At 43.0% G+C, this 27,613-nt stretch overlaps 1 protein-coding gene across 1 annotated transcript in view; it reads left to right on the top strand.

The window, feature by feature from the left end:
- LOC112115931 (cAMP-specific 3',5'-cyclic phosphodiesterase 4B) overlaps nucleotides 1–27,613 on the top strand; it is a 395,215-nt gene that overhangs the window by 32,703 nt on the left and 334,899 nt on the right. The window contains exons 2-3 of the mRNA XM_024213161.2: nucleotides 15,243–15,356; nucleotides 25,215–25,450. Of these exons, the coding sequence (XP_024068929.2) occupies nucleotides 15,315–15,356; nucleotides 25,215–25,450 (278 nt within the window). The 5' untranslated portion in view covers nucleotides 15,243–15,314. The remainder of the gene's footprint in view (nucleotides 1–15,242; nucleotides 15,357–25,214; nucleotides 25,451–27,613) is intronic.

Genomic DNA, 27,613 nt, shown 5'->3' with positions numbered 1-27,613 from the left:
CACACACACACACACACACACACACACACACACACACACACACACACCCCTATTTTACCAAAAGTCTTTCCATCTTTCACGTGGGGACTATAACAGGGTGGCTTGCTTCTTTAAGGGCTAGAGACCTAGGGGCAGCCAACCCTAGTTACTAAATAGGCTCCGGTGAATGCCCTGTAAGAGCAGTAGGAAGCTGCATGGGGCGGATGCTCAGGAAGTTGTGGAGGAACTGCAGAAAGTGAGGGTCTGAGAGTGGTGGAGATGGTCCAGCTAGGAAGGGATTGGAGTCGTCTGCTAAAGCAGGGAAGGCCATGAGACGCCAGGAGAATTTTGAGACAGTACCTCAGGGAGCAGGGGCTGTGCCCAGGTTAAGGCTGGGGAGAAGACTTTCTTGTGTTTATTTTGAATTTTATGCCAATAAAACTGGACTCTGCGGTGGGGTATTACTGAACAGAGAAACCTTTTGTGAGTTAATGAGGAGCCTAAAGGGGGAAACCGAGGTAAGACACCTGCAGAGCAACCTCAGGCAACAAAGGGGTGTTTGGGAGGTGACTGGTCCAGTTGCAGGGACCCTAGTAGGACTACCTTCCCAGATATCCCCAGCCTCTCAAGGTCTGTGAACAGTTTCTTCCCCTTAACCATCTGAATTCTTTAGAGGATTTCTGTGTCTTTAAACTCTAGTAAGTCCCCCCCCCCATTCTCACCTGTGTGAGAAATTAATGGAGAAACCTGTTTAGGAAGTCTGGGGGTGTGGTGGATAAAGGGGAATAGCCAGCTTATCATAGCATTGTTCTTCATGTGTTCACCCAGAGATGTAAATATTAGGAACCACCCTCTTTTCCTGGGCATGTTTTCTGACAAACCTGATTGTGAATTAACACAATATATGCATACAGCAACAAACACAGTAACCTGATCAGGATACTGCACTCATAAATTGTTACATTGTGAGCTAAACAAAAAGGGGCAAGTTGTGGTGTGTGCTGTGTGAGGCTATGGATACCAGTCCACTAACTGTAGGACTGACAACCAAATTATTTTAATAGGCCACTGTACAAGAAAATCTGCAGACAATGATTCCATCACTACAAACCTCTTGAATCAATGAAACATATCTGAAAGTATCAGTATCCTGTTACCCAAAGGGGACTAACCCACCTTTAGTGCTATAGCATTAAAATTTCATTTAGAATTGTGTGTGTGATGATTGCAATAGTAATAGCTAAAACTGATAAACTACAGAACACTCATGTTGGATAAATTGAGGTGGAGTGCTAGAAGACTTATTTAATTTTTTCCTTTCCTAATTATTATATAATGTTTGTGCGCGCGCACACACACACACAGACACACATTATATAATAGTAATACCATAGACTTGCACAAGGCTTCACCCAGTGAAGAAAGACAAGCTTCCTTGCTTCTACAAGGATCTTTCATTTTAGGTACTGATTGAATCTTATGATCTAGATAAGGTGACCACCATATTTTATATTATTTATAGATAGTTTTAACACATTGCTTACTAACTCTCATTTAGTACCAGTTAGCAGCTTAGAGAACCTCTGAGATGATAGGGTTCTCTTTAGTTTAAACTGTTACTGGGATACCTGTGAATGTGGGCAGCATTGCTTTCAGGTATTCTCTTTTACCCAGCATTAACTAGTCCACTGGGATAAATTCCTTTCTTCGGAAAATAGGAGAGCAAAATTATTCACTAATGGACAGGAACACATTCAAGTTTAATTAGCAAGCTTGTACAGGTCAGATGTTTTGGTTTGCTGGTGGATATAATCTGATTAAAAATTAAGATAAGGTATGATTAAGTTGTCAGAAATTAAGGTAAGCCTCTTGTTTTCTTTAAAGCAGTTATGAGGCCCAGGTGTTTGGGTAACTAGCGTAAAAACACTGGAACATAATGATCCAGATTTGTACCCAGATTTTAATGTAGTCATCTAAAATGAAATCCACATCAAATGTAGGCTCTAAGTGTATAATATGATTTGCAGTCTGGATATAATATACTTCATGTTTAAAATTGGTAAAGAATTAGCAAGGAAAGCTGGTTTAGATTTAACAGTACTCTTAGAGGATCACAAAAGTGATCCACTAGTGGAGTGGAACTCTTCCTTACAGTATGTTTTCTAGTGCTTTGTCCACCCTAGTTTTAAAGGCTTATAGGAATCAGGGTTTCCTTAGGAGACTGTATCTTGGTCCTAAAGATCTAACTATCTAGACAGTTCCCCCCCCCCATATTTATCCTAATTGTTCCTTTTTTAAAAAACTGTCCTGCTTATTACTATTTGTTGTGCCCCATCTACCACAATAGATAATTCTTCTTTTCTCTTCATGTTTACCACTATAAATTTTCATAAACTCTTAATGTGTCTTCACTTTAGTTCTCTTTTAGCAAAGCTATAGTTCTATCCATTGCTATTTTAATCTTTCCTAATCAGTCCGTTCCTCTAGCCCTTTAATATTTGTTGTTTTCTGCAGTCTCATCAATTGGTCTAGAACTTGATGGGAATGATGTTCCCAGAACTGAACATACAGATGTAGTTGCACAAGAGTTATATATAGGGCTTGTCTTCATTACCGCGCCAAATTGGTGTTGCTGCACTGACATCTTGGCACCGCTGTAGCGCATCTGGTGAAAACTCATTATGTTGACAGGAGAGCACTCTCCCATCGATGTAATTACTCCACCTCAACAAGAGGCAGAAGCTATGTTGGTGGCGGGAGAGCGTCTCCTACTGACATAGTGTAGGCACCACTTTAAGTTGATGTAAGGTATGTCGCTCGGGGTGGTTTTTAACATCCCAGAGTGACGTAACTTACATCGACTTAAGTGGTAGTGTAGACAAGCCCTGAGAGAGACTCATCACCTTGGTGTGGGGCTTGATGCCTCTATGCATGCAACCCAATGGGATTTATCATCTTTGTTCCCATATTACACTGCATAGTTGTTGCCCGCCCTAAAGGGCTCGAGGGGACAACAATGGTCCGTCGCCCGGTGTGCTTGGCACCAATAAAGACACCGAGGGGAGAAAGCAAGCCAAGTTTATTTCAGAGCTCTGAAATGGCACTAGGAGACCAGCATGTCTCAAATCCAGTGCAACAAATACAAACAACTTTTACCTTTTATACTCCAAACTGTTTCCATACATCTCTTTGTCTGGCTGTTCCCCCTTACCCCTCCCTTCCAGGCAACTGTTACAATAAGCTCTACATAAGCTTGTGAGAAAACTTTTCCCAGTCTTTGCGACCTTGAGTTAGACGGCTGCAAACTAACTATCCCTCCTTTCCCTCCTCCTTATCTCTATTATATCTGCTAGTGTGAGTAAAACTGCAGCCATCTGCTAGAAACGCTGACCAATACATTTCTGCTTCAGCCTGCTACAGAGCATGTAAGCAGTGAGCACAGAAGTAGGTGAGAGTTCACAAGATGGAGTTTGGGGGTTCACATAGGCCCAGAGCAAAAGAGTTTCATCGACACTTTGGCCTTCCGCTCTCCTGAGTTACCTGGTAGCTATGCCTAGTGGACCCCAACATAGTCATGTCTAATTTTCTTTCAGCTATCACTTTAGATCTCTTTCAGTACTACTGCTTTTCAAGTTTATCTTCCAATAATTGAATATCTTGGTTTCTGATTATTTTTCTTCTGTTATGTTAGCTTGCATTTTCCCAAATGAAATTTTGGTTATTTCTGTCCTTAATTCCCTGGTTTGTCCTTATTCCAAGGGAATTAGGAATTAGGACAACCCAGAGAAATACAGACCAGCCGTGTTAACTTTAGTACCCAGAAAGATAATGGAGCAAATAATCAAGCAATCAGTTTGCAAACACCTAGAAGATAATAAGCTGATAAGTAACAGTCAGCATGGATTTGTCAAGAACAAATCATGTCAAACCAACCTAATAGCTTTCTTTGACAGAGTAACAAGCCTTGTGGAAGGGGGGAGGCGGTAGATGTGACATATCTTGACTTTAGTAATGCTTTGGTTACTGTCTCGCATGACCTTTTCATAAAAAGAAAAATAGTGAAAGATAGCCTAGATGGAGCTACTATAAGGTGGATGCATAACTAGTTGGAAAGGAACAATCAATTGCATACATACAAAATGGGAAATGACCGCCTAGGAAGGAGTACCGTGGAAAGGGATCTGGGGGTTCTAAATTATGACAAGCTAAATATGAATCAATAGTGTAACACTGTTGCAAAAAAAGCAAACATTATTCTGGGATTTATCAGCAGGAGTTTTGTAAGCAAGACATGAGAAGTATTTCTACTCTATTCTGCTCTGATAAGACCTCAGCTGGAGTATTGTGTCCTGTTTTGTGCGCCACATTTCAGGAAAGATGTGGACAAATTGGAGAAAGTCCAGAGGAGAGCACCAAAAATGACTAAAGGTCTAGAAAACATGACCTATGAGAGAAGATTGGGTTTGTTTAGTCTGGAGAAGATAAGACTGGGGGGAAGGCATAACAGTTTTCAAGTACATAAAAGGTTGTTAAAGGAGGAGGAAGAAAAATTGTTCTCCTTAACCTCTGAGGATAGGACAAGAAGCAGTGGGTTTAAACTGCAGCAAAGGAGGTTTAGGTTGGACATTAGGAAAAACTTCCTAACTGTCAGGGTAGTTAAGCACTGGAACAAATTGCCAGGGGGGTTATGGAATCTCTGTCATTGGAGGTTTTTAAGATCAGGTTAGGCAAACACTTGTCAGGAAAGGTCTAGTTGTTATTCAGTCCTGCCTTGTATGCAGAAGACTGGACTAGATGACCTATTGTGGTCCCTTCCAGGCCTATGCTTCTATGATTCAAAACCTCTCCAGAGCCTTTGTCTTATTACTTTTGTCTTTAGTGATGTCTGGAGCTTTCACTCTTGATTTTTAAAAAAACATTTTATATATAAGGATTATTTTTTTCAAATATATACAAGTGATACAGGAAGATGTGTTCCAACTCAAATTCTGCAAAGAAATTAAATTAAGGGAACTTCAAGAGACTGTCTAAATTAAATGAGCAGCCAGTTTAATAATTGTCCAAAGAACAAGATGGCTAGCATCCTTCCAAAGGAAATGATCATACAGAAGAGAATAAAAATCCTCACAGAAATATGATTTTTAAAAAAGTGAGCGTTTGTGGTTGAGATATCCCTATAACAGATGAGAGGGATGTTATCTGCTAACATTTTAGCTACAGAGCCTTTTTCATGCTGTTGCAGTGATGTCTGTCTGATTCAGCTTATATAAGGGGGTCTCAATTATAAGTAAAGGTTGTGGTTTTTTGATTTTTAAGTATTTCGGTTGGCCGGAAGAGAGAGTTAGCTCTTCTCTTCTTTTTTCTCTTTTTGTGATTTGATTATTTGTATAGGAAGGGTGTTAACCATCTTGTTGTTTTATAAAGAAATTCAAATAAAAATGTGACGTGTTTGGCTTTGCCTAAGAGGGATTCCATCAACTGCACAGTCTGTTTAGAGGGTTTTTTCCACCTACTCCTTCCTTTCATTATTAGCTATTTCATTTCCCCTTTTGCTGACATTTCAATCACTTCTCATTTTATCAGCACCGTATTGTAGCACTAGCCCTGCAGATGAGACAGGAGTTAGTCTTCTTTTTTGACTGTAATGCCTGCTGCTAGCTGGAAATGAATGTGTTATTGAGAGCTTTATATGACGTACCCTGCCTTTGTCACCTTGAGGAATGAGACACCTGGTCTGGCTCTTAACTGTGGGACATAATGTGCTCTAAAATGGGACATGGTACTAGGTTAGGGTGGTCTTTCTTTTAAGTCACAACATGCTATGATGCTCTATCAGTGGCCCTCTCAACAATTTAATTTCCTTGGCAAAGACAGGGAGAGGTCGTGAGCACATGGTACAGCAATTTGTTTTACTTTTTGTCAGTGGCATACAGAAGAGTTGGGTAAGGTGTATGTGGTGCTTTTTGAAGGAAACTAAATGAGTAGTTTGAGCTTTTTTATTATAATGTAACACTGCTTGTAATAGAATTCAGGGATCTATATAGCGCAGAAATTTAGTTTTATATAATTTTCAATCCAAATATGTGGGAAATAAAATAAATCTACACAGAGACATTTCTATTTTTCTGCAGAATAGAAGCCTAATCTCTTACCTACTAGAATGATGGGGAGCCAAAAAGGAACCTAGATAGATAATCCGTGGAGATGTCACTTCCCCCCCCTCTTGTGAAAGCTTTCATTCAGGCTGAGAAGGCTGTAGCTCATTTCACTAAAATACCCATTAAATCTATATTTGTAGAAGCAATTAACTCTGACAGAAATGTTCAGTGTTTCCCTTGGCATTGCTTGGAGATGCATGTATCAGAATAAAATTGTTCTTCCTTATTGCATTTTTTCTGTAGAAAAGTCATTGAAGCAAATTCCCTAATTGTGTACACAGACTGATTTTTTGCAGAACCCTAGGCGAGGTCATTGGTATCAGAGACTTTGCTGGAGGACCAGGTTGCCAGAACCTCAGTTGCAAGGATGGGCATAAAGAACGGGTACAAGGCCAAAACTGGAGAGTGCTGGCTAGAAAGAATGCATGACTAGTACAGGTGGAGGGTGTGGTGGTTTAGTGGTTTTGTAGACTGTGCGACCAAAGCAGCTTGTATGGGGCTTGAGTGGAAATTAAAGCTCTGTTCCCAGCAGAAATCCCATTTGACAGTAACAGAAAGACTATCTGCCCTCCATGGAGGTAAATCGTCCTTGTGTTGCTGACAGCTTGTTTTGGCACAAGAAGATGTAATTTACAGCATCATCACTGCATTTGACTGACTATTTTATTGTGGCATCACAGGATGTTGTTAGGTTGTTAATGGGATATGGAGCCTTTCATCTCTAGGCTGCTCATTTAAACCCTGCCCATCTAAGTAGTGACATTGCAGTGCAGTTGAGAGGCAATCATCAGAATGCTCCAATTTTTGCCATTTTGTCAACACTTGTTCCACAGTTCTAACCCCTACCTCATCCTCATTTGCTTATGCTCAGCATGTATCTTGTGGGCTTCTGCCCCAGGATGGTCACACTTTGTGCCTGTGCAGTACCTCTGCCCTCCTCCCTCTGCCCCCAGCTCTTAGGTGCCTTTTAAAAAGGTTATTTTGCTCTTCCCCTGTGCTGCTGCAGCAAAGAATATAGAACTAATACCTTGCAGCGCTGTGTGATGGTGCTTGTGCTCTTACAGATGAGGATGTCTGGCATGGATCTGAGGGATTTGAATGCTTTGGCTGATGATGAAAGGGTGTGTGTGTCTGTGTGTGATTTTTAAATCACACACGTGTGTGTATGTATGTACGTGTGTGTGTATATGTATGTGTGTAATATAAAACCCTAAAAAACATATATATAAAAAACCCTGAAGAGGTGTAGGTGTGAGAGAGATGTCTGAATCCCTACGGGAATTAAAGCAACTGGAAGCATGTGTAGTGCTTGTGTCACAGCTGGGACTGGTATCAGACCTAGCTACATTGCTGGCACCATATGTTAATGTTCTTTGCAGGGTGATATACTCTAAAGGGAAAGGATATGCTGCAATGCTTTTCTCATAAAATGAGCAGCAGCTGCATGAGCATCGAGTCCTTGTAGCATGGTAAGGTAGCTTTCTAGATCTCTCTGATCAAACACTTCTTGCTCGTTAACCCAAAGCATTCTCCTTAGAACGAGTTGGATTTTTTCTTATGCGTTATTTCTGTAAATGGTGTGGTGGTGGTGTAATCTAAATGGCATTTAATGTGAGCACAGTTGTTACACTGTGTTAGAATTTCTATAGCTGCCTCTGAACCAGGAAGGAATCTGTTTGAATTGTGAAGTAGTGTCGTGCATTTTGAAATAGCCTGTGAATGCTGTCTGAACATGCATGATACTGAGCATGTTACAAACACCTCATCCTCAGTGGTTTAATCCTAATTCATATGTGCATGATTTTGGTGGCTCTTGGCACACAGTTATGGCTTGATACTACATTCTTTTCATGTCTGAACTCCCCCTGACTTCAGTGTAGGATTGGAGCCTCAGGGTATGTCTACACTACGAGAGTAGTTCGATTTCACTTAAATCGAATATGTGGAATCGATATTGCAAAGTCGAACGTGTGTGTCCACACTAAGGACAGTAATTCGACTTTGTGAGTCCACACTAACGTGGAAAGCGTCGACATTGGAAGCGGTGCATTGTGGGCAGCTATCCCACAGTTCCCACAGTCCCCGCTGCCCATTGGAATTCTGAGTCGAGCCGCCAATGCCTTCTGCGTAAAAAAATGTGTCGAGGGTGCTTTTGGGTAACTGTTGTTATCTGTCCGTCACTACTGCCCTCCCTCCCTCCCTGAAAGTGCTGCCGGGAAATCAGTTCGCCCACTTTTCTGGTCAGTGACAGCGCGGACGCCACAGCACTGCGAGCATGGAGCCCGCTGCGACCATCGCTGCAGTTGTGGCCGTTGTCAACGCCTCGCAGCTTTTCATCCACCTTTCCCAGAGGCAGATGCAGATAAATCGGGCGAGGAGGCTACGGCACCGCGGTGAGGGCCTGAAGTCTGAGAGTAGCACAGGCCTGTCAGAAAGCACGGGACCCAGCGCCGAGGACATCACGGTGACAATGGGTCATGTGGATGTTGTGGAACGGCGATTCTGGGCCCGGGAAACAAGCACGGACTGGTGGGACCGCATAGTGCTGCAGGTCTGGGATGAATCCCAGTGGCTGCGAAACTTTCGCATGCGGAAGGGGACTTTCCTGGAACTTTGTGAGTTGCTGTTCCCTGCCCTGAAGCGCAATGACACCCGGATGCGAGCAGCCCTGACTGTCCAGAAGCGAGTGGCCATAGCCCTCTGGAAGCTTGCAACGCCAGACAGCTACCGGTCAGTCGCGAACCACTTTGGCGTGGGCAAATCTACCGTGGGGGTTGTTGTGATGCAAGTAGCCAACGCAATCGTTGAGGTACTGCTCTCAAAGGTAGTGACCCTCGGAAACGTGGAGGTCATCATAGATGGCTTCACCGCGATGGGATTCCCAAACTGCGGTGGGGCTATAGATGGAACTCACATCCCTATCCTGGGACCGGACCACCAGGCCAGCCAGTACATTAACAGAAAGGGCTACTTTTCAATGGTGCTGCAAGCACTGGTGGACCATCGGGGACGTTTTACAAACATAAACGTCGGATGGCCGGGCAAGGTTCATGACGCTCACGTGTTCAGGAACTCTGGTCTGTTTAGACGGCTGCAGGAAGGTATTTACTTCCCGGACCACAAAATAACTCTGGGGATGTGGAGATGCCGATAGTCATCCTCAGGGACCCAGCCTACCCGCTAATGCCCTGGCTCATGAAGCCCTATACTGGCGCCCTGGACACTGAAAAAGAACTCTTCAACTATCGGCTGAGCAAGTGCAGAATGGTGGTGTAGTGTGCTTTTGGCAGTCTCAAGGGGAGATGGAGAAGCTTACTGACTCGCTGTGATCTCAGCGAAACCAATATCCCCATTGTTATAGCAGCTTGCTGTGTGCTCCACAATCTCTGTGAGAGCAAGGGGAAGACCTTTATGGCGGGGTGGGAGGTTGAGGCAAATAGCCTGGCTTCTGATTACGCCCAGCCAGACAGCGGGGCGATTAGAAGAGCCCAGCGGGACGCGCTGTGCATCCGGGAGGCTCTGAAAGCTAGGTTCCTGAGTGAGCAGGGTAACCTGTGACTTTTAAGTTTGTGTACAGAGAAGCTGAACCTGCCCCCATTTCTTTACCCAGTTAATGTTGACTATCCTCTCCAGTTACATACCCCCTTCACCCCCTTCCAACACACGTTTAAAAATAAAATGACTTCTATTTTGTTAATGGACACCGTATTCTTTATTACTGTTTTCGCGGGAATGTTTTAAACCTGGGACGCAGACTGTGGTGGGGAGCGGGTGTAGTGTACTGATGCAAATGACGCTTCTAAACACCAGGAATGACAGGCTCCGCAGTGGTGGACTGGTTGTTTCAACGGAGCCTGCCAGCCCTCCTGATCGGGACTGCGTGTATGTGGGGGCTATGTGACTTTGTGGCAGTTGGAGGAGGGTTACAGATCCCCTGCTGCGTGGCTCTGTGATCCAGGATAAGGACCGCTGCATAAGATCTGTAACTGCCCTCCCCCGCCACAAAGTCACAGAGCAACCCCGCCCCCCACAGAACATGAAAACCACCTCCCAGACTGACCAGGGTAACTAGTCACTGCACTGTGTATGTGCCCTGCTGCTGGACCTGCCCCCGCCTCTGTACCCTGCTAAAGGTGACTGTCCTGTCCAATTACCAACCCCCTTCCCCTCCTTCAGACAGACTCTCCTCCAAAAGAACATGATGGAAACAGTAATTAACAGAAACGTATATTTTATTAGCAACTACACATGAAACTGGGGGGTGAAACTTGGACGGGGGCTTGTGTGAGGCGGGAAGGAAAGGACTTGTCAAATTTTGGGGAATGAGAGCCTTCTAGTAGTAGAGCAGTCTGCAGGGGTGGAGTGAGAGTTTTCACGGACTCTGACGCCCCTCCTCCTTTGGACTTTGGGTGAGGGGGGTATGGGACTTGGTGGCGGGGGAGGGCGGTTACAGATAGACTGCAGCGGGGCTCTGTCCTCCTGCCTCCGTTCCTGCAGAACATCCACAAGGCGCCGGAGCGTGTCCATTTGCTCCCTCATTAGTCCAAGCAGCGTTTGAGTCGCCTGCTGGTCTTCCTGCCGCCACCTCTCCTCCCGTTCCATGTGTGACCGGTGCATTTGGGACAAGTTCTCCCTCCACTGGGTCTGCTGTGCTGCCTGGGCTCGGGAGCAGCCCATTAGTTCTGAGAACATGTCCTCCCGCGTCCTCTTCTTCCTCCGCCTAATCTGCGCTAGCCTCTGGGAGTGTGATGCCAGGCTGGGTTGGGAGACCGTCGCAGATGTGGCTGTGGGAATGGGAAAAAGGGAGTGAATTCCTCAGAAAGATAAATGTAGTTGTGAACAAAGAACATAGTCTTTCTCTGTGAACAAGACCATGCACAGCACCTATCACATGCGCACTCAGGACAAGGTCGAATTTTCGGCCCTCGCATTCAGTGCCTGGGGTCTTGCACTGCCGATCTGAGAAGCGGGGCAGGACACCGGAATTTGTGTAGCAGGCAGACATGGTAAGCCGTAGACTTGTGGCTGCTTAAAACTTTAATAGTAGCACTGGCCTCCTTTCACATTGAAAGCAATGCCAGTCCCTGCTGCCAGCAATCCGGCAAGCATCAACTCTGCCCCTGTCCCACCCCCTCGTGGCTGTCCCAGGGAAAGATCCCTGTATGCCGCCCCTCTCCCGCCTCCACTGCATGGCTGTAAACCGGCGGTTACAGTTCTGTAAAGGAACGGGCAAGCAGTCCCAATACTAACATTCCCCTACCTAATTCAAAGCAGGTCACCATGAGCGACATCACCCTGATGAGGATCTCAGACAGTGATAAAGAAAGAATGCTTTGGGAAAGCCTGCAAAGACCAGGGCCGTATGCCGCCATGCTCTGCAGGGCAATGATCCCGGAGTACTTGATTGTCTCCTGGCTCGGAAACGTTTCATACCATGGAGGACCCAATAAGGTCGCTCTCCCCAGGAACCTGATGCAAAGGCTTTCCAATTACCTCCAGGAGAGCTTCGTCGAGATGTCCCAGGAGGATTTCTGCTCTATCCCCGGACATGTAGACCGCATTTTACTGTAGCTGCACTGGCAGGGACTAAACAGTAGAGCGGCTTGGGCAGAACAATCATGCAAAACCGGATATTGTTAGATTTTTTTTTTTTTAATAGTTGCACTGCCCGGGACTGAAACGTTAAGCGCCTAGGGCAAACTAATCATGAGAAACCCATTGTTGGTATTGTTAACATTCCTGTTCTGTTAAAAATAAATGTTTAGATGTTTAAAACACTTACTGGATGATCCTTCCCCTGATTCTGTGTCCGGGTTAACGGCTGGGGACGGTTGGTAGGGGATCTCTGTAAGGGTGATGAAGAGATCCTGGCTGTTGGGGAAATCAGCGTTGCAAGCGCTGTCGACTGCCTCGTCCTCCTCATCTCCTTCCTCATCTTCCCCGTCCGCTAACATGTCTGAGGAACCGGCAGTGGACAATATCCCATCCTCAGAGTCCACGGTCAGTGGTGGGGTAGTGGCGGCGGCCGCACCTAGGATGGAATGCAGTGCCTTGTAGAAACGGGATGTCTGGGGCTGGGCTCCGGAGCGTCCGTTTGCCTCTTTGGTCTTCTGGTAGCCTTGTCTCAGCTCCTTGATTTTCACGCGGCACAGCGTTGCATCCCGGCTGTATCCTCTCTCTGCCATGGCTTTAGAGATCTTCTCGTAGATCTTTGCATTCCGTCTTTTGGAGCGCAGCTCGGAAAGCACGGACTCATCACCCCACACAGCGATGAGATCCAAGACTTCCCGATCAGTCCATGCTGGGGCCCTCTTTCTAGTCTGAGATTGTACGGCCATCTCTGCTGGAGAGCTCTGCATCGTTGCCAGTGCTGCTGAGCTCGCCACGATGTCCAAACAGGAAATGAGATTCAAACTGCCCAGACAGGAAAAGGAATTCAAATTTTCCCAGGGCTTTTCCTGTGTGGCTGGTCAGAGCATCTGAGCTCGGACTGCTGTCCAGAGCGTCAACAGAGTGGTGCACTGTGGGATAGCTCCCGGAGCTATTACCGTTGATTTCCATCCACACCTAGCCTAATTCGATATGGCCATGTCGAATTTAGCGCTACTCCCCTCGTTGGGGAGGAGTACAGAAGTCGAATTTAAGAGACCTCTATGTCGAACTAAATAGCTTCGTGGTGTGGACGGGTGCAGGGTTTATTCGATGTAACGGCGCTAAATTCGACATAAACGCCTAGTGTAGACCAGGCCTCAGTGTATTAAAGTTGAGCAGTATGGCTAGTACCTGAAAGCTTTCACCATCTGAGGGCTGTTTGGTCTTGGTTAAATTCCTCTGGAGCGTTGTCTTCACCATAAAAGCCACCACCACAACTGGTACTACTTGACCCCTTTACTGGTAGTCTCAACAGAGAGGCCAGTTAGTGATTTGTCCTCTCACCCCAGAGTTAATCTTTCCAAGCCAGGGTAGACACATATTGACAGTGTGCAAAAGCTTGCACTGCAGCTGTACCTGTTCTGTGAAAAACACCAAGGGTTTTCCTTTTCAGAGCTGTCCCTCTGGCACCTTTTCATGAGCACTCAGTTCATAGTAAGAAAGAGTAAGATTTTTAACACCTGGTGCCCTGGCCAAATTCCTAGGTGAGTGAATGATTATGTTCTGTCTTCCTCTGCAGTTTCATCTGGTTAGTTATTTTTCATTTCTTTTTCTAAATGCTGCTGTGTAGTGCTGCTTGCCCAAAGTGGCTGCAGTGTCTCACCCAAGAGAGGGCTACAGTATAGAAGTGGATGCATGCATGTATAATATTGAATAGAGCCTTTACATTTGTGAGAGTTACTGTATGAGTTAAAATATGAATACAAATATCTCCTCTTACTAGTTTTTGTAAGGGCCAGTTTACTCAAACCTGGGACCTTCTGTGATATACTTCTGAGTAAGGACTTGTTAAAAAACTAAGTAGGAACCACAGGATTTGGCCCTATATTTCTAAGGTTGTTACTAGGGCTGTCAATCACAGTTAACTCAAGTGATTAACTAAAAAAAAATTAACTCGATTAAAAAAAATTAATCGTGATTAATCGCAGTTTTAATCACATGGTTAAACAATAATAGAATACCAGTTTAAATGTATTATAAATATATTTGGATGTTTTTCTACATTTTCAAATATAATGATTTCAATTACAACACAGAATACAAAGTGTCCAGGGCTGACTTTATATGATTACTTTTGATTACAAATATTTGCACTGTAAAAAAGATAAACAAAAGAAATAGTATTTTTCAATTAACTTCATACAAGTACTGTAGTGCAATCTCTTTATTGTGAAAGTGCAACTTATAAATGTAAATTTGTATCTGTTACATAACCACTCAAAATCAAAATAATGTAAAACTTTAGAGCCTACAAGTCTACTCAGTCCTACTTCTTTTTCAGCTTATCGCTAAGGCAAACAAGTTTGTTTACATTTACGGGAGATAATGCTGCCCACTTCTTATTTACGTTACCTGAAAGTGAGACCAGGTGTTCTCATGGCACTGCTGTAGCCAGCGTTGCAAGGTATTGCAGTATACTAAACATTTGTATGCCCCTTCTTGCTTCAACCACCATTACAGAGGATATGCTTCTATGCTGATGCTGCTTGTTTAAAAAAAAAAAAAGTGTTAATTAAATTTGTGACTCAACTCCTTGTATGTCTCCTGCTCTGTGGTTTTACCTGCATTCTGCCATATATTTCGTGTTACAGCAGCCTCAGTTGACGACCCAGCACATATTGTTCAATTTAAGAACACTTTCAGTACAGATTTGACAAAACGCAAAGAAGGTACCAATGTGAGATTTCTAAAGATATCTACAGCACTTGACCCAAGGTTTAAGAATCTGAAGTGGCTTCCAAAATCTGAGAGAGACGAGGTGTGGAATATGCTGTCAGAAGAACCCAAACCACTAAAAAAGAAAATCAACCTTCTGTTGGTGGCATCTGACTCCGATGATGAAAATGAATGTGCAGAACCCATTATCAGCCTGGAAGTGTTTACTGGAATACTTTGCAACCACGGCTACAACAGTGCCATGTGAACGCCTGGTCTCACTTTCAGGTGACGTTGTAAATAAGAAGAATATTTGTAATAAAAAATAATCCTATAAAGTGAGCACTGTACACTTTGTATTCTGTGTTGTAATTGAAATAAATATATTTGAAAATGTAGAAAAACATCCAAAAATATTTAAATAAATGGTATTCTATTGTTTAACAATGCAATTAAAACTGTGATTAATAGTGATTATTTTTTAATCTTGCAATTTATCGTGATTCATTTTTTTAATTGTTTGACAGCCCTAGTTGTTACAAAGCTTATATTCCCAAACTCTGAGAACACTGATTTTTTTAAAAGAATTCTCATTACTAATTAAATTATTATTTTGCAAATGGAATGTTATACTTTTATGTAATTAGACACTTGGGATCCTTGTGCTTGGACTTCTGCTGCAAAGCGCTTTATGAAAACACGCTGTTAGCTGTAAGCTGTAAGCCAGCTAACCATGTTATCAATCAACTACATAGCTTATTACTCAAGAATACAAAGGCTTCCCACTTTTTCTTATAGGTTTACTGTCTGGGGAGAAATTGGATTGAACAAGAGCGGTTGGCACGAACAGGTGCATTTTTCATCTCTATAATGAAGAAAAGCAGAAGTGTCATGACGGTTACAGCAGATGACGTAAGTTTTTAAAAAAGTCAAGGTTTGTTCATTCCAGTATATTTTTTTCAGAACAGAACACACAGCCTGATTCTCCTTTCACATAGGCTGGCTTTACACTGGAGTTGCTCCTTAAGTTACTGACTTCCTTGGAGTTACTCCTAAATTATAGCAGTGTAAGTGAGAGGAGAGTAAGGTCCATTGATTAAAAAATATTAATGTAAACTCTTTTCTGTTGCTAATGCAGAGTGTGTGCTTGAACATTCTACTTCATTAGACTGTAAGAGAGAGAGATGGACCTGAGCCCAACCACAAACTTTGAGGAAGATCTGATCTGGATCCACACTTTGTGGATTTGCTGTGATTATATATTTATAAGCATTTTTACAGCACTCACTACTGTGGTTTCTTAACACCCCATGTGCTGATATATTAATCTATCACTCCTCTTGCCACAATAATCCTTTATTAATTACATTCCAGTTCTTATTCTCAGGAGAAATGCATCAATTTGTAATAATGGCAATGATAATCACAGCAGTAATTGCCTTGTTTATTACAGCTTGGGATCTTTAAAAATGGAAAATCATCTTCTCCCAGAGTATATGTAACAATGTTACATTTTCAATATCACTCCAGCACTTTTAATACCAGCAGCAGCCATTCTTTAATATTCTTCTAATGTAGTTTGTTTGGGTTTGTGTGTAGGTGTTCTATATAATGGTTCATTAGCATTGTCCTTGAGATAGCCAATTCCCCAGCAAGTACTAATTGGAAAGGGTAATTTTAATATGTGTTTATTCTGTGTGTGTGTGTGTGTGTGTGTGTGTGTGTGTGTGTGTGTATATATGTATAAAACACACTAAAATTACCCTCTCTGAAGATAGTATCTGTTGGGGAACTGGCTGCCGTTCAGACAATGCGAATAAGCTACAGAACCTTTCACCTGTAGGTCACTAGTTCGAATCGATGGATAAATGTTTCTATATAATGGATGTTTGGTACCCCCACTATATAAGATGAGTTTGATAGGTCTCAGTTCCTGCTCCCACATCACAAATTCTCCACCATGCTGTACAGCTCTGCACTAATTGGCAACTCATTAAAGAGGCCAAGAACTGTATGGCCTCTTTAAGAACTGTATGAATCTTGGTGACTGAACTGCCTCTGCCACCCACAAAAGAATCTCCCCCTCCACTCGATATCAGCCTGTTGACAGAGTAGTGTGTCTGAAGCTTGCCCTTCAGTGGCTCTGTCAGGTGCTGTCAAGCCAATGCCTTTTGTCAGGTAACTTCACCTGTATTCCTCCCTCTGTGGTTTACTCTGGGAGTACCCAATCTGGACTCCCGCCATCACTTATCTCTAGGCAGGGACCCTTGTCCCTCTCCCCTCTGACGGGGGGGTAGGGGAGGGGGTTGAAACCAGTGTGCCAAAAGGTCAATTCTGTGTTTTGCTTTTTCTCTGAGGGATAGGAACAGTGTATTGCCAGCTGTTACAAGTTATCACAGAACTTTCTAAGCAAGCACTGTTGTTCTTAATGTAAAAGCATTACAGAGAAAATGTATTAAAACAATAAAGAAATTTAAACAGCCAGTAAACATACCAGGAGTCACCCATCAGTCTTATGGGGCCCTAGTAGGCCTAAGTCTTTCCAACCCTTCTGCAAGAGTTGGGGGGCCCCCTTGGACAAAAAATGCTGTCCATTTGCTAGATCATCAAGAAAGCCTTTGTCCCTAACAGTAGTGGAGTCAGATACCATACTATGTCCCCCTGCTCCACCTGGTCCATTTCAAAAGCATGTACATCCTCCTCTTAAAGCGAGGAAATAATATGGAGTCTGTGCCATCCAGCGGATAGGTACATGGGATCTGGCTCCACCTACCAGATGATGTTTTGCTGGTGCAGTTTTTCCATATTGAGCTGCAGTTGATAATCCTTCTCCTTCTCACTCATGCTGATGCTGCTTCTCCTGATCTGTACTCTTGCTCCTGAGCTGCAAGCATCTGGGCTTCCAGGTGCAATCTTTCCCTCTCCAGCCACAGATTCTCTTGCTCTAACTGTTTAGTCTCTCCATGATCCCAGTTGCAGTGGTGCATCTGATCTGGATGGAGCATGACTGCCGCATATGCCAGCTTCTTCCCAGCTTCCCTCCCCCTCAAGATTTCCCCTGCCTGCTGGACTCTCTGCCAATGGCTGGATGTTGCCTGGGATCCTGGAAGTTGCCTGGGGATTCCTTTTCTGGTCCTTGGTGTATAGCTGGTCAATGAGCTGTGCCTTTGAGCTCTTCAGTGTTGAACTGCCTTTTTCAGCATATCTCAGCCATTTGCCTCTTTTTCAGCTTTGCATAACTCATTTTCATTTCACTGTACCTTCCCCACCCAAAACTGAGACTTTTCACTGTGCTTTTCCCTTCTACGGTACTTGCTGTCACTGTTTTTGGCACTTTGACAGTTCCCCACTGTCCTAGATCGCACACACCGACACCATCTATGGGTCAGTTTCAGGGTTGACTGCACCTTTGACCCACCTGCCTGGTCTTCCTTGAGGGCATCTGCTTAAAGCTTAAGCTTCTCAGCCATCACTTCTCTTGGGATGGAGACCCATGTCTTTCTCCCTTCAGACTGGAGTTTAGGGTTGCACCTCACTGCGATATCCCAGCAGGTATGACCAGAGTTCAGCACCTGCGGTTTATTCTTTCTCCAGTGGCTATAACATTGTACACCAGTTACCAACCAACCTTATAAACCTACATTTATTTGTAGGACAAAAGCATTACAGAGAAAACATATATGAATGAAAGAACCTAAATATATACTAAAAGCTTACCAGAGGTCACCCTCAGCCCTGACATAGGGCTTTAGTAGTTGTCAGTCTTTCAAACACAACAACTGGGTTTTCCCTGTTGGTCCCAAGTTCATGTCAGTTTTTAGATTAGGAACCAGACTCCCACTGCACAGTTCAGCTATTTCTTCATACAGCCTGGGCCTTTGATCTCCAGTATCCTGGAGCAAGTTAGACAAGTCAGTGACCCTCTCCTGAGGGCATAGTTTCAAAAGGCGGGGTTCTTGCATAACTGGGGTTGTGTAGTTTGCATTAACCACTCTCCAGGGATTCCCCAGGATATCCACATAACAGTTATTATCCCAAGAGGCCTTGCTTGTCTGGCACATTTCAACATAGTTGTTTTGAGTTTCTTACACTTCCCAGGTCTCACAACTATCACATCACCCCACCCCCAACAGAAGTGCGGGGGGGGGGCAAGTGTGGCTGTCTGGCACCCTCAGGGGGACCCACTGACTTAATTCCCGGACAAAGCATCAGTGACTGAGTTTGTATTCCCTTTAACATAAATTACTTCCACATCATAATCTTGGAGTACCAGGCTCCATCATAGCAACTTGACATTCATCCATTTCATTTGATGCAACCCGGTGAGTAGTGAGTGGTCTGTTTATACAGTGAAGTGTTGTTCAAAAAGATAAGGCTGAAATTTGCTGAGGGGGCCCATACCACTACAAAATATTCTTTTTCAATTGTTGTGTAGTTTTACACTTGGGGGAGTGATTTCTTGCTCAGATATGCTGGGATGTCTCTTCCCTTTTCTTAAGATTTGCATCAGCCCAGTCCCAAGCCCTGTATCAGAGATGTTTGTAAAAACCATAAATGGTTTGTCAAAGGCCGGGCTTATCAGAACTGGGTCTCGGGCTTCCTGCAGTTCACAGACAAAGGTAAGGCTGCCCTGATTCCCAGGGCCGCCCAGAGGATTCAGGGGGCCTGGGGCAAAGCAATTTTGGGGGCCCCTTCCATAAAAAAAAAGTTGCAATACTATAGAATACTATATTCTCGTGGGGGCCTGGGGCAAATTGCCCCACTTGCCCCCCCCCCTCTGGGCGGCCCTGCTGATTCCCCCTTCCCATCATTGAGTAACCTTTTCAAAGAGTCGTTATGGACATTGTGTGGCCCCTTAGCAAAGTTACCTGGAGAAGGAAAAAGTATATTCTGGTAGTAATAGGTTGTGTCTCCTGCTATCCAGAAGCAGTAGCTCTGGGGCAGACAAGGTGGCTGACACTTTGCTAAAAATATTTAACTGGGTGGGTTTTCCCCATGAGGTTTGAACTGATCAGAGTCAAACTTTGTCTGCCTTACATAAAGAGCTATGGAGAAATGTGAGGTTCAACACTTCTGGTCGTCTTCCTACCAGCCCAGACTAACAGGCTGGTTGAGAGATTTAATGGAATCCTTGAAATGATGTTGAAAACGTTTGTGGACCAACACGTCAGTGATTGGGATAAATGTTTACCTTACTGTTTGTTTGTTTGTTTGTTTGTTTGTTTGTTTGTTTGTTTGTTTGTTTGTTTGTTTGTTTGTTTGTTTGTTTGTTTGTCTGGGAGATTTGCCAGCAAACCCACTTAACACTTACTGTCCCAAAAGTCCATGTCTCAGTGGTACATTTCAGTATAGTCATTTGAACTCCTTATGCTTACCACATCTCACATCTGTCATCAGCACTAAATCCACGCATCTCCTTTGGGGTTCTATAGAGAGCTGACCAGAAAATGGAATTTCTCTCTCTCTCTCTCTCTCTCTCTCTCTCTCTCTCACACACACACACTCTCACATATTTGAAACTTTTTTTAAATCCCTTGTGGGGGCAAAAAATCAAAAACTCACACGATTTTCACAGGAAGGGATTCCCAGAAAAGTTCAATTTTGGGAGAATCAAAACAGAATTCTTGTGCTTGCTGGCTGTTGGATGGGCTCATTGGCTCTGCACGAGTCTGGAAAAGCAGCTAGCTGGGGAGGTGGGCAGCCAGGAGCTAGCTGTCCAGGGAGTCAGCCAGGCACGTAACCACCGAGTAGCTCAGGGAGAGTGGACCGCCAGGATAGCTTGTTGAGCCAGTCAAGTGAGGAGCAGACCAGTCTGGTGAGCCTGGCAGCCCACCAGGTGGGGACCAGGGGAGCCTAGTCTGCCAGCTTGTTGCGCTGCTGGGAAGCAAGCAGGGGAGCCTGTCTGGCTGCCAGAAAACTGGGGACCCTCAGGAACCGTGAATTCCAGGAGACCACCTGCCTGCCCAGTTTCCATCAAAATTTTCATCCAGCCATAGTTATTTGCAAATCTCTCATTAAATTATCATAGGTGAAACTGCGTACAACTAGGCACCTATAAAAAGATGAATGTAGGAATCTAACTTTAGCCGCCCATTTAAAAATGAAATCTTGGCCATTTTGCTCTATTGTATTGAGCTAAATGCATTTTATAAAATAGGAATTCCATTTTAAATGTACACCCAACAATGAACCTTTATGGTTTGTAGAAGGAAGTATCTCTCGGTTTCGGTGACTTTTGCAGGATAAATTAACTGAGGCTTGATGTAAAGTTGGGGAGTTTAAATCTGTCTTTCTGGGGGAGAAAGGTATTATATTTCTGCAGGTTTTTTTTTTTTTAATTCTTAGAATATTCTCAGCTAATTAATTTATGTATTATATTTATTCCACAACTTTACATCAAGCCTCTTACATCATGTGAGTGAGGGTTTCAGGCTCCGGGACCCACATGCCTGTTATTTTTATTTGTCCAAAGTTCAATTGACAAATGTCAGAAGGCAAGGCTGTATAGCTATCAATAAAACAATCCTAAGAAGTTCATCTTTCTTATATTAACTTTCTCCACAGAGGGAGGAACATTTGATCCAATCTATTTAAGCCGAACTTCATAGTCAAATACAAGTTGTAGATGTATTTTAATCATATCCTGTAAAGAAATTAACAGGAATAATATTTCAAATTCTCCTATCTTTATCCATGTGAATGCCATTCCTTAATCTGTTAAGAGTCCCACTGAGTTCAGATGGACTACTTGTGGAGTAAAGTACTACTCAAGGTGAAGGTGGCAGAATCTGACCTAAGTGTTTGAGACCATGAATAGGTTTAAATTTCTAGTTTTTAAAATATGATCTGAAACAAGCAGCAGGTGGCATTGGCTGAGATTGTGCATTTCATTTTTATCTTGACTTTGTTTTCTGAAATGGCTCCTAATTTATCAGTATAGTCAAGAAGTGCTGGGGTGATGGTACCTGGATTGCTCAGATATAACCGCATATTGCCTATATTGCATACATAACTAATTTACATTCTTGCTGTAGCATTTCTATTCAGTGTAACCGTTGGTTCTACCCTATTTTAGCTGCTCCTTTTCTCTGTGTTAGCAAGATAAATCTGAATCCTTCACATGCCATCAGAGGTCACTTAGGGCATTAACAACTCCAATTCCATAAAAAGCTTCCAGGCAGCCTCTTGTAGGGATGTCCTGTGTCACCCATTAGTGAGACTCATCATCTGTGATAAGATCAGTGAACTGTTCTTGGTTTTATTTTTTAAATTTATACTGTTGGAAGAGATTGGTGTATAACCAGGGCCCTTACCAAATTCCATGAAAAATGCGTCATGGACCGTTAAATCTGGTTTCCCCCTGTGAAATCTGGTCTTTTGTGTGCTTTTTCCCTATGCTATACAGATTTCACAGGGGAGACCAGTGTTTCTCAAATTAGGGGTCCTGACCCAAAAGGGAGTTGCGTGGAGCGGTCACAAGGTTGTTTTAGGGAGGGGTTGCAGTATTGCCACCCTTACTTCTGCACTGCCTTCAGAGCTGGGTGGCTGGAGACTGGTGGCAGTTGACAGGGGCTCCCGGCCAGAAGGCAGAGCTGCCACTAGCAACAGCGCAGAAGTAAGGGTGGCAATACCATACCATGCCATCCTTATTTTTGTGCTGCTGGCGGCAGCTCTGCCTTCAGAGCTGGGCTCCTGGCCAGCCACTGCTGCTCTCCAGCTGCTCAGCTGTGAAGGCACCGCTGCCGTCAGCAGCAGCGAGAAGTAAGGGTAGCAGTACTGCAATGCCCCCTACAATAACCTTGTTTTGTTTTGGGTTAGGACGCCTACAATTACACCACTGTGAATTTTCAAATTTAAATAGCTGGAATCATGACATTTACGATTTTTAAAATCCTATGACCATGAAAGTGACCAAAATGGACTGTGAATTTGGTAGAGCCCTATGTATACCTGTACCAACACTTGTTTCTTTGGCGTCTTATAAAAGGCCTGTCTCTTTCTTTCACACACTTTAGTCTAAGAGCTGCCAGCATTATGAAGCTATCTCTTAGGAATAACTTGCCTTTTTCAATATATTGAATTTGAAGCACTATTAACTTTGAGAGCAAGTTTTGAAGGACGCATAACTGGGCGAGTAGGATATTGGAATATCACTTTCTAAAACAAGTGATACAACTTCACAACTTTTAACTAGATTGTTAACCCTCTTGGATTCTACTCGATTTAAAATGTGTTGTATTGTCCTTCAGAAATAGCTGTACTGGCAGCCATCATCAGTGCTCCCAAAGGAATTAGCCAGGATGGGATCTGTTGCATCCTGAGACCAGTATGTTCATGGTAGATATTATGAGGTGATGAGTCATCCTTGGACTACAGCCTGAATAAGCCTCACGTGGGGATGAGTTATTCCTGTGTTGGGCTCTAGCCAATCCACAAGCTTGGGGCTGCTCTGGTGACTCTCGGAGCAGGTATGTAAGCTTCACAGGAGAAACAGCAGCCTATTCTGCTCAACGTCACTTCATGGCTTGGAACTCTGCTCTGCTTGATAGTGGTGACAGATTCCACTGGCCTCAGTCTGTTCCTGCCCTGCTATTGCTCTAGTCTTGTCTCTGGTCCTGCTCCAGCCTTGTTCTGGGTCCAGCCTACCTCCCAGCCCTACTGTTGTCTTCTTCCAGCCCTGCTCTTGACTCCTGGTTCCAGCTCTAACCCTTGGTTCTGACCACTGGGCACGACCACCGCTGCTCCAGCCACTAGACATAACCTTCCTTGCCTTGGTTTTGACAGATATACCACTTAACAAACAGACTGTCAAATTCTGCACCAATTTCAGCTCCTGGTGTAGCATTCTGTAAAGCACATTGCAGTCCTCTAATCTCAAGGTGACAGTTATAAGGGTGAGGGTATTGAGGTCCACATCTGAAACAAATGGTCAAAATATCCTAGGCTGTTGCAGATCAGGGGTGGGGAGAAGCTGTCATGGCTATGGCTACTCTGATTTTTCTAATGATAACTGGAAATTCAACTATATTGTTAACTTGAGTAACAAAAAGCAGGTCTGCACCTTCAGATATAACCAATGCCATATTTCCATGTTGCCTCAACATTGCTCCAGACTTATGCAATTTGAGGATCAGCCTGTTTTCTCTCATCCTTACCCCATCTGAACCAGACACTGGTTGAGACAATTGACTGCGCTGGTTGTTTGATAAAACGGAGGCATAGAGCATCCTGAAAACACCACAGACAATGTTTCGTCACTAAGTCTCAATGGCCTTATCTAGATGTTAAATAAGAGGAGAGAGAAGATGGACCCAGCTTGAAAGTACACTCCAGGAGGAAGAGCAATTGCCCACTATCACCCTTCTGAGAGCAAGAATTGAACAGTCAAGAAAGGCATGTTAAGAGCACTCTGTGTTTAGTATAAGCCAGAGTGCCTGGCAGGCTACAGTTATCATGAACATTGATTGTGCACACTGCTTCATAGAATCTTAAGAAGCTGATTATGCAGAAAATTAGATACTGGAAGCGATGGCTGGAAACTTTGAGATGATGTCTTGTGTATGGTGGCATATACTATCGATTATGTCTTCGGTAAAGCAATTCCTTCATTAAAACAATTCACGTTTTTGGCCAGGTGTGATTATGTGATTGCCTTTCACTTTAGATGTGAAGATTTCAGAGAACAATTAGCTACCACAGACTTTGTTTATAGTGCATGTCTTTGCCTTCTGAACTGGAAATTGAAAAATCTTAGTGGAACTTACTGGCATGGTGAAAACGGAGTCTCTTGCAGGCCAAGTACAGTCAGTTTCTGCATACAGGGGAATAGCATCATCTGACTTGTTTTCCTCAAAGTTTATAAGAAGTAGAGATGGATGTGAACCAAAGTCTTAGCTCTAAATACTCCTAAACATTGGAAAGGTTCAAAATTTGAACCTATATTCTACGTTTTGCAGTTGGTTCCATTTATGATGTATTGAATCAAAACCTCAGGTCAGGATGCCCTGGAACTTTCAAGGTGTTCCAGATTTTGAGCCAGATCTGAACTGTAAAGTTCAGGCTGATCTCTAACACAGAAGTACTTCTGGCTCAGCTGTGGGAGGAATGGGAGCTAGCTTCCAGGACTGGTGATGTTTTGGAATAAAACCAGTAGAAGTTTGAGAACAAAACTACTTGGCTGATCAGACACTTCTCTTTAAGACTGTCCACATCATTTAAGGTTCCTCAGCTGGGAATTTGTCCCAAGTAGTAGATCTTGGATGATTCAGACTATATCATAGCACCAACTCTGAGGTCTCTATCCTCACCAGTTGGTATGAATAGGGCAAAACCTGATGAGCTGTGATGATTCACAGAAAAGTGAGCTAACAGGTAATTCATGAATTTGTGTTGTGTGAGAGAGGAGTGGTATTTTGGATGAACACTAAATGGACTATTCATAGGAAAAGTTTAAATTTTGAAAGTTTGCCATGTAATATGGACTATTCAGCTGGGGATCATTCCTGCTTAACTCCAGCTTGCAGAACTGGAGGATTGATTCCAATTTGTAAATATTATGAAATTCACAGTGGTGAATTTGCAAACGATTACAAAACTTTGTAATATGGCAGTAGTAAAATTTTTCCAGAAGCTAAGAATAAAGATTTCTTTTGTGAGTAGTTCAGCTCCCCCAAATACTAAATATTTATGAAAGTAAATTAATTGCTGATATTCTTTCTTTGTGGAAAAATGTATTTGCATAACTTCAATTACTTTTCTTTTTTTTTCCAGATTGCTAAAGATTACTTAGAATGTGGCCTGAGCAAGTCTTATAGTACATCTAGTAATATGCTCGGCATAGATCTCTGGAGAGGAAGAAGGTGTTGCTCATGTAATTTGCAGTTACCACCATTGTCCCACAGACAAAGTGAAAGAGCTAAGACACCTGACAGAGACATCCTCGCTAGACCAACAACTTTGCCTTTGCTGACGCCACCGAGTATTGCCATCACCACTTACCAGGACAGGTAAATTGTTTCAGATTCTTAAAATTCTGCTGGGTTTTTTTTGTTTTTTTTGTTTTTTTGTTTTTTTGAACGAGCCTTCAAAATATTACTCAATAAATGGGCGGGGGAGGGATATAGTGGTTAAAATCCTAAAGTCAGCATTTACCAACCAGTATCACGTTATGGTATCTCAAGTAGATTAGTAAATAACTGCAGTACAACAGTGTGGAATTTTGACTTTGTAGTGGTGACCACTGTAAGTTAACTGATGAAATTACTAACTTATATTACACTCTGTGGTCTGAACAAATGTAAAAATTTTCATTTGGTTAAAAATTAAAGGAGTAGTTCAAAATGCTTTATAAATATGTAAGTGCAAAATTGTCTGATGTGTGTTAGAAATGACCTACAGAAGTTATTCATGGAAGCGGTAGGATCTTTCTGGTTTTGAGGTATCTTAAGAGACTTTGAAATCCAACATTAGTGAACTTGTCAATAGAACATAAAATTAAAGTCATCCTGAGTCAAAGCTTCTTACCTTTACAGCCTTCTGTCTATTTTTTAACCTAATTTATAATTCAGGTTTCCTTTCTATTTCTTCCTATAAGCTCAGTATGATGTGATTTAGAATCTAGTCATGTGATGGGAAGTTGGGGGTGGGGGTGGGGGAGGCATATCATTCTGGAAACTAGGTATGCCAGTTATAAATTAATGCTTTATTACTTGTGTAACTTACAAAATCTCTGTTGGGAGGTAGATATCAAACTAAGTAGGTGTCTCTACTTAGCTAGAACCAGGCTTGAGATTGAAAGGATGTGCTCTAACTCCTTGGTAAGGTGGAGGAATAATGTATGAGAACATCCCAGGACAGCTGTCAAAGCCTCACATGAAGGAGGATTGTGGTCTCAAGTCTCATAGCTGCTCCCTAATGATATTCAGGAAAGGAAGACTGACCATTGGAGATGTCCATAATGAGCTGTATAGATATACTAGAGATGTGTCAGGAGTCTGGGTCAGTCATGAAATCGATGTGTTTTTAAGTTAGTTTTATTTGGGTCTAAGGAGCCAGCTGAGCTTCTTACATACAGATTTATTTCTGACCTCTGTTTACTTTCTGTTTTCCTTTTTTTGTTTTTTATATTGCTCATTTACCCACTGAGTTCCAGTCTGGGGGAGTACCCTGTACCCTGCGATATTCACATAGATATTAAAAATTAGTAACACTAACTTAAAACATAGATGGGTTATAAATGTTGATGTCTGATGAAAACTGTTGGCCTACTCTGGAGTGTATATTATAGCTTTCAGGTTTGCAAAAGTGTGAGTCAAGGAGGATTATAGAATCTAAGCCTTACATGGAGCTGCAGGGGATGTTTCTCTGCTCTACCTTACAAATTGAACCATCAATGATTCATTTACCCATTATTGCAACTCCACTTCCGTTATAAAGCCCTCTTTCAACATGCTCGTACTTTCTCAAAAATGTTTATCAAACTTTCTGTACTTGGTCTCAGCCAAAGGGTGAAGGGTTGTTCATTCTCCAACCACCACACTATAGACACACGAAATATTTTGTTTTCAAATGCAAAATCTCTGGGTCTTGTGGAAGATCCTCAAAGGCAACACTGAAAATGTAAATAACTTCTAGGTTTTGATAAATCTTATGTTGGTAAACCAATGATTTAGTCGGTAGAAATATAAAAGAATAAATCCCAGCACTGTGTGCTTTACAAATTTATTTGAAAGGCATTGAAACCACAGGCATAATTTCCCATGATTCTTAATGCACTCTGCTGTAGCACCTCCTCTCTCCTTTATCCAACCTCCTTTCATCTGTACAACTTATTATTACTCTAGGAAAGAGGAAATATACTTTGATTTCACAGCATATACATTCTATGCTGTCTAGTACTTGAAGCCTTTTCAACGTAGAGTCAGAGTAAGATGCATAAATCATACTGGATCGAACTCAGGCTCTGCCGTTAGTTGGTGGAGCTCACATAGTAGTCAATGGGATGTTGCACCTTATGTCAGGGCTGAATTTCACCAATTCAGCTTAAATAAGAGTGGGCAAAAAAAAAGATTACTAGTGCTACGACAAGCAGAATGATAAGTACCTGGAGCTAAATAATGGTGCCTGTCTGTCACGTTCTTCTCATATAAGCCTTGTTGTCTTAACTTAGT

The sequence above is a fragment of the Terrapene carolina genome, unplaced genomic scaffold (genome assembly GCF_002925995.2).
Source record: "Terrapene carolina triunguis isolate 2854851 unplaced genomic scaffold, T_m_triunguis-2.0 Scaffold211, whole genome shotgun sequence".
Lineage (NCBI taxonomy): Eukaryota > Metazoa > Chordata > Testudines > Emydidae > Terrapene > Terrapene triunguis.
This window is presented reverse-complemented; position numbering and strand designations above follow the sequence as displayed.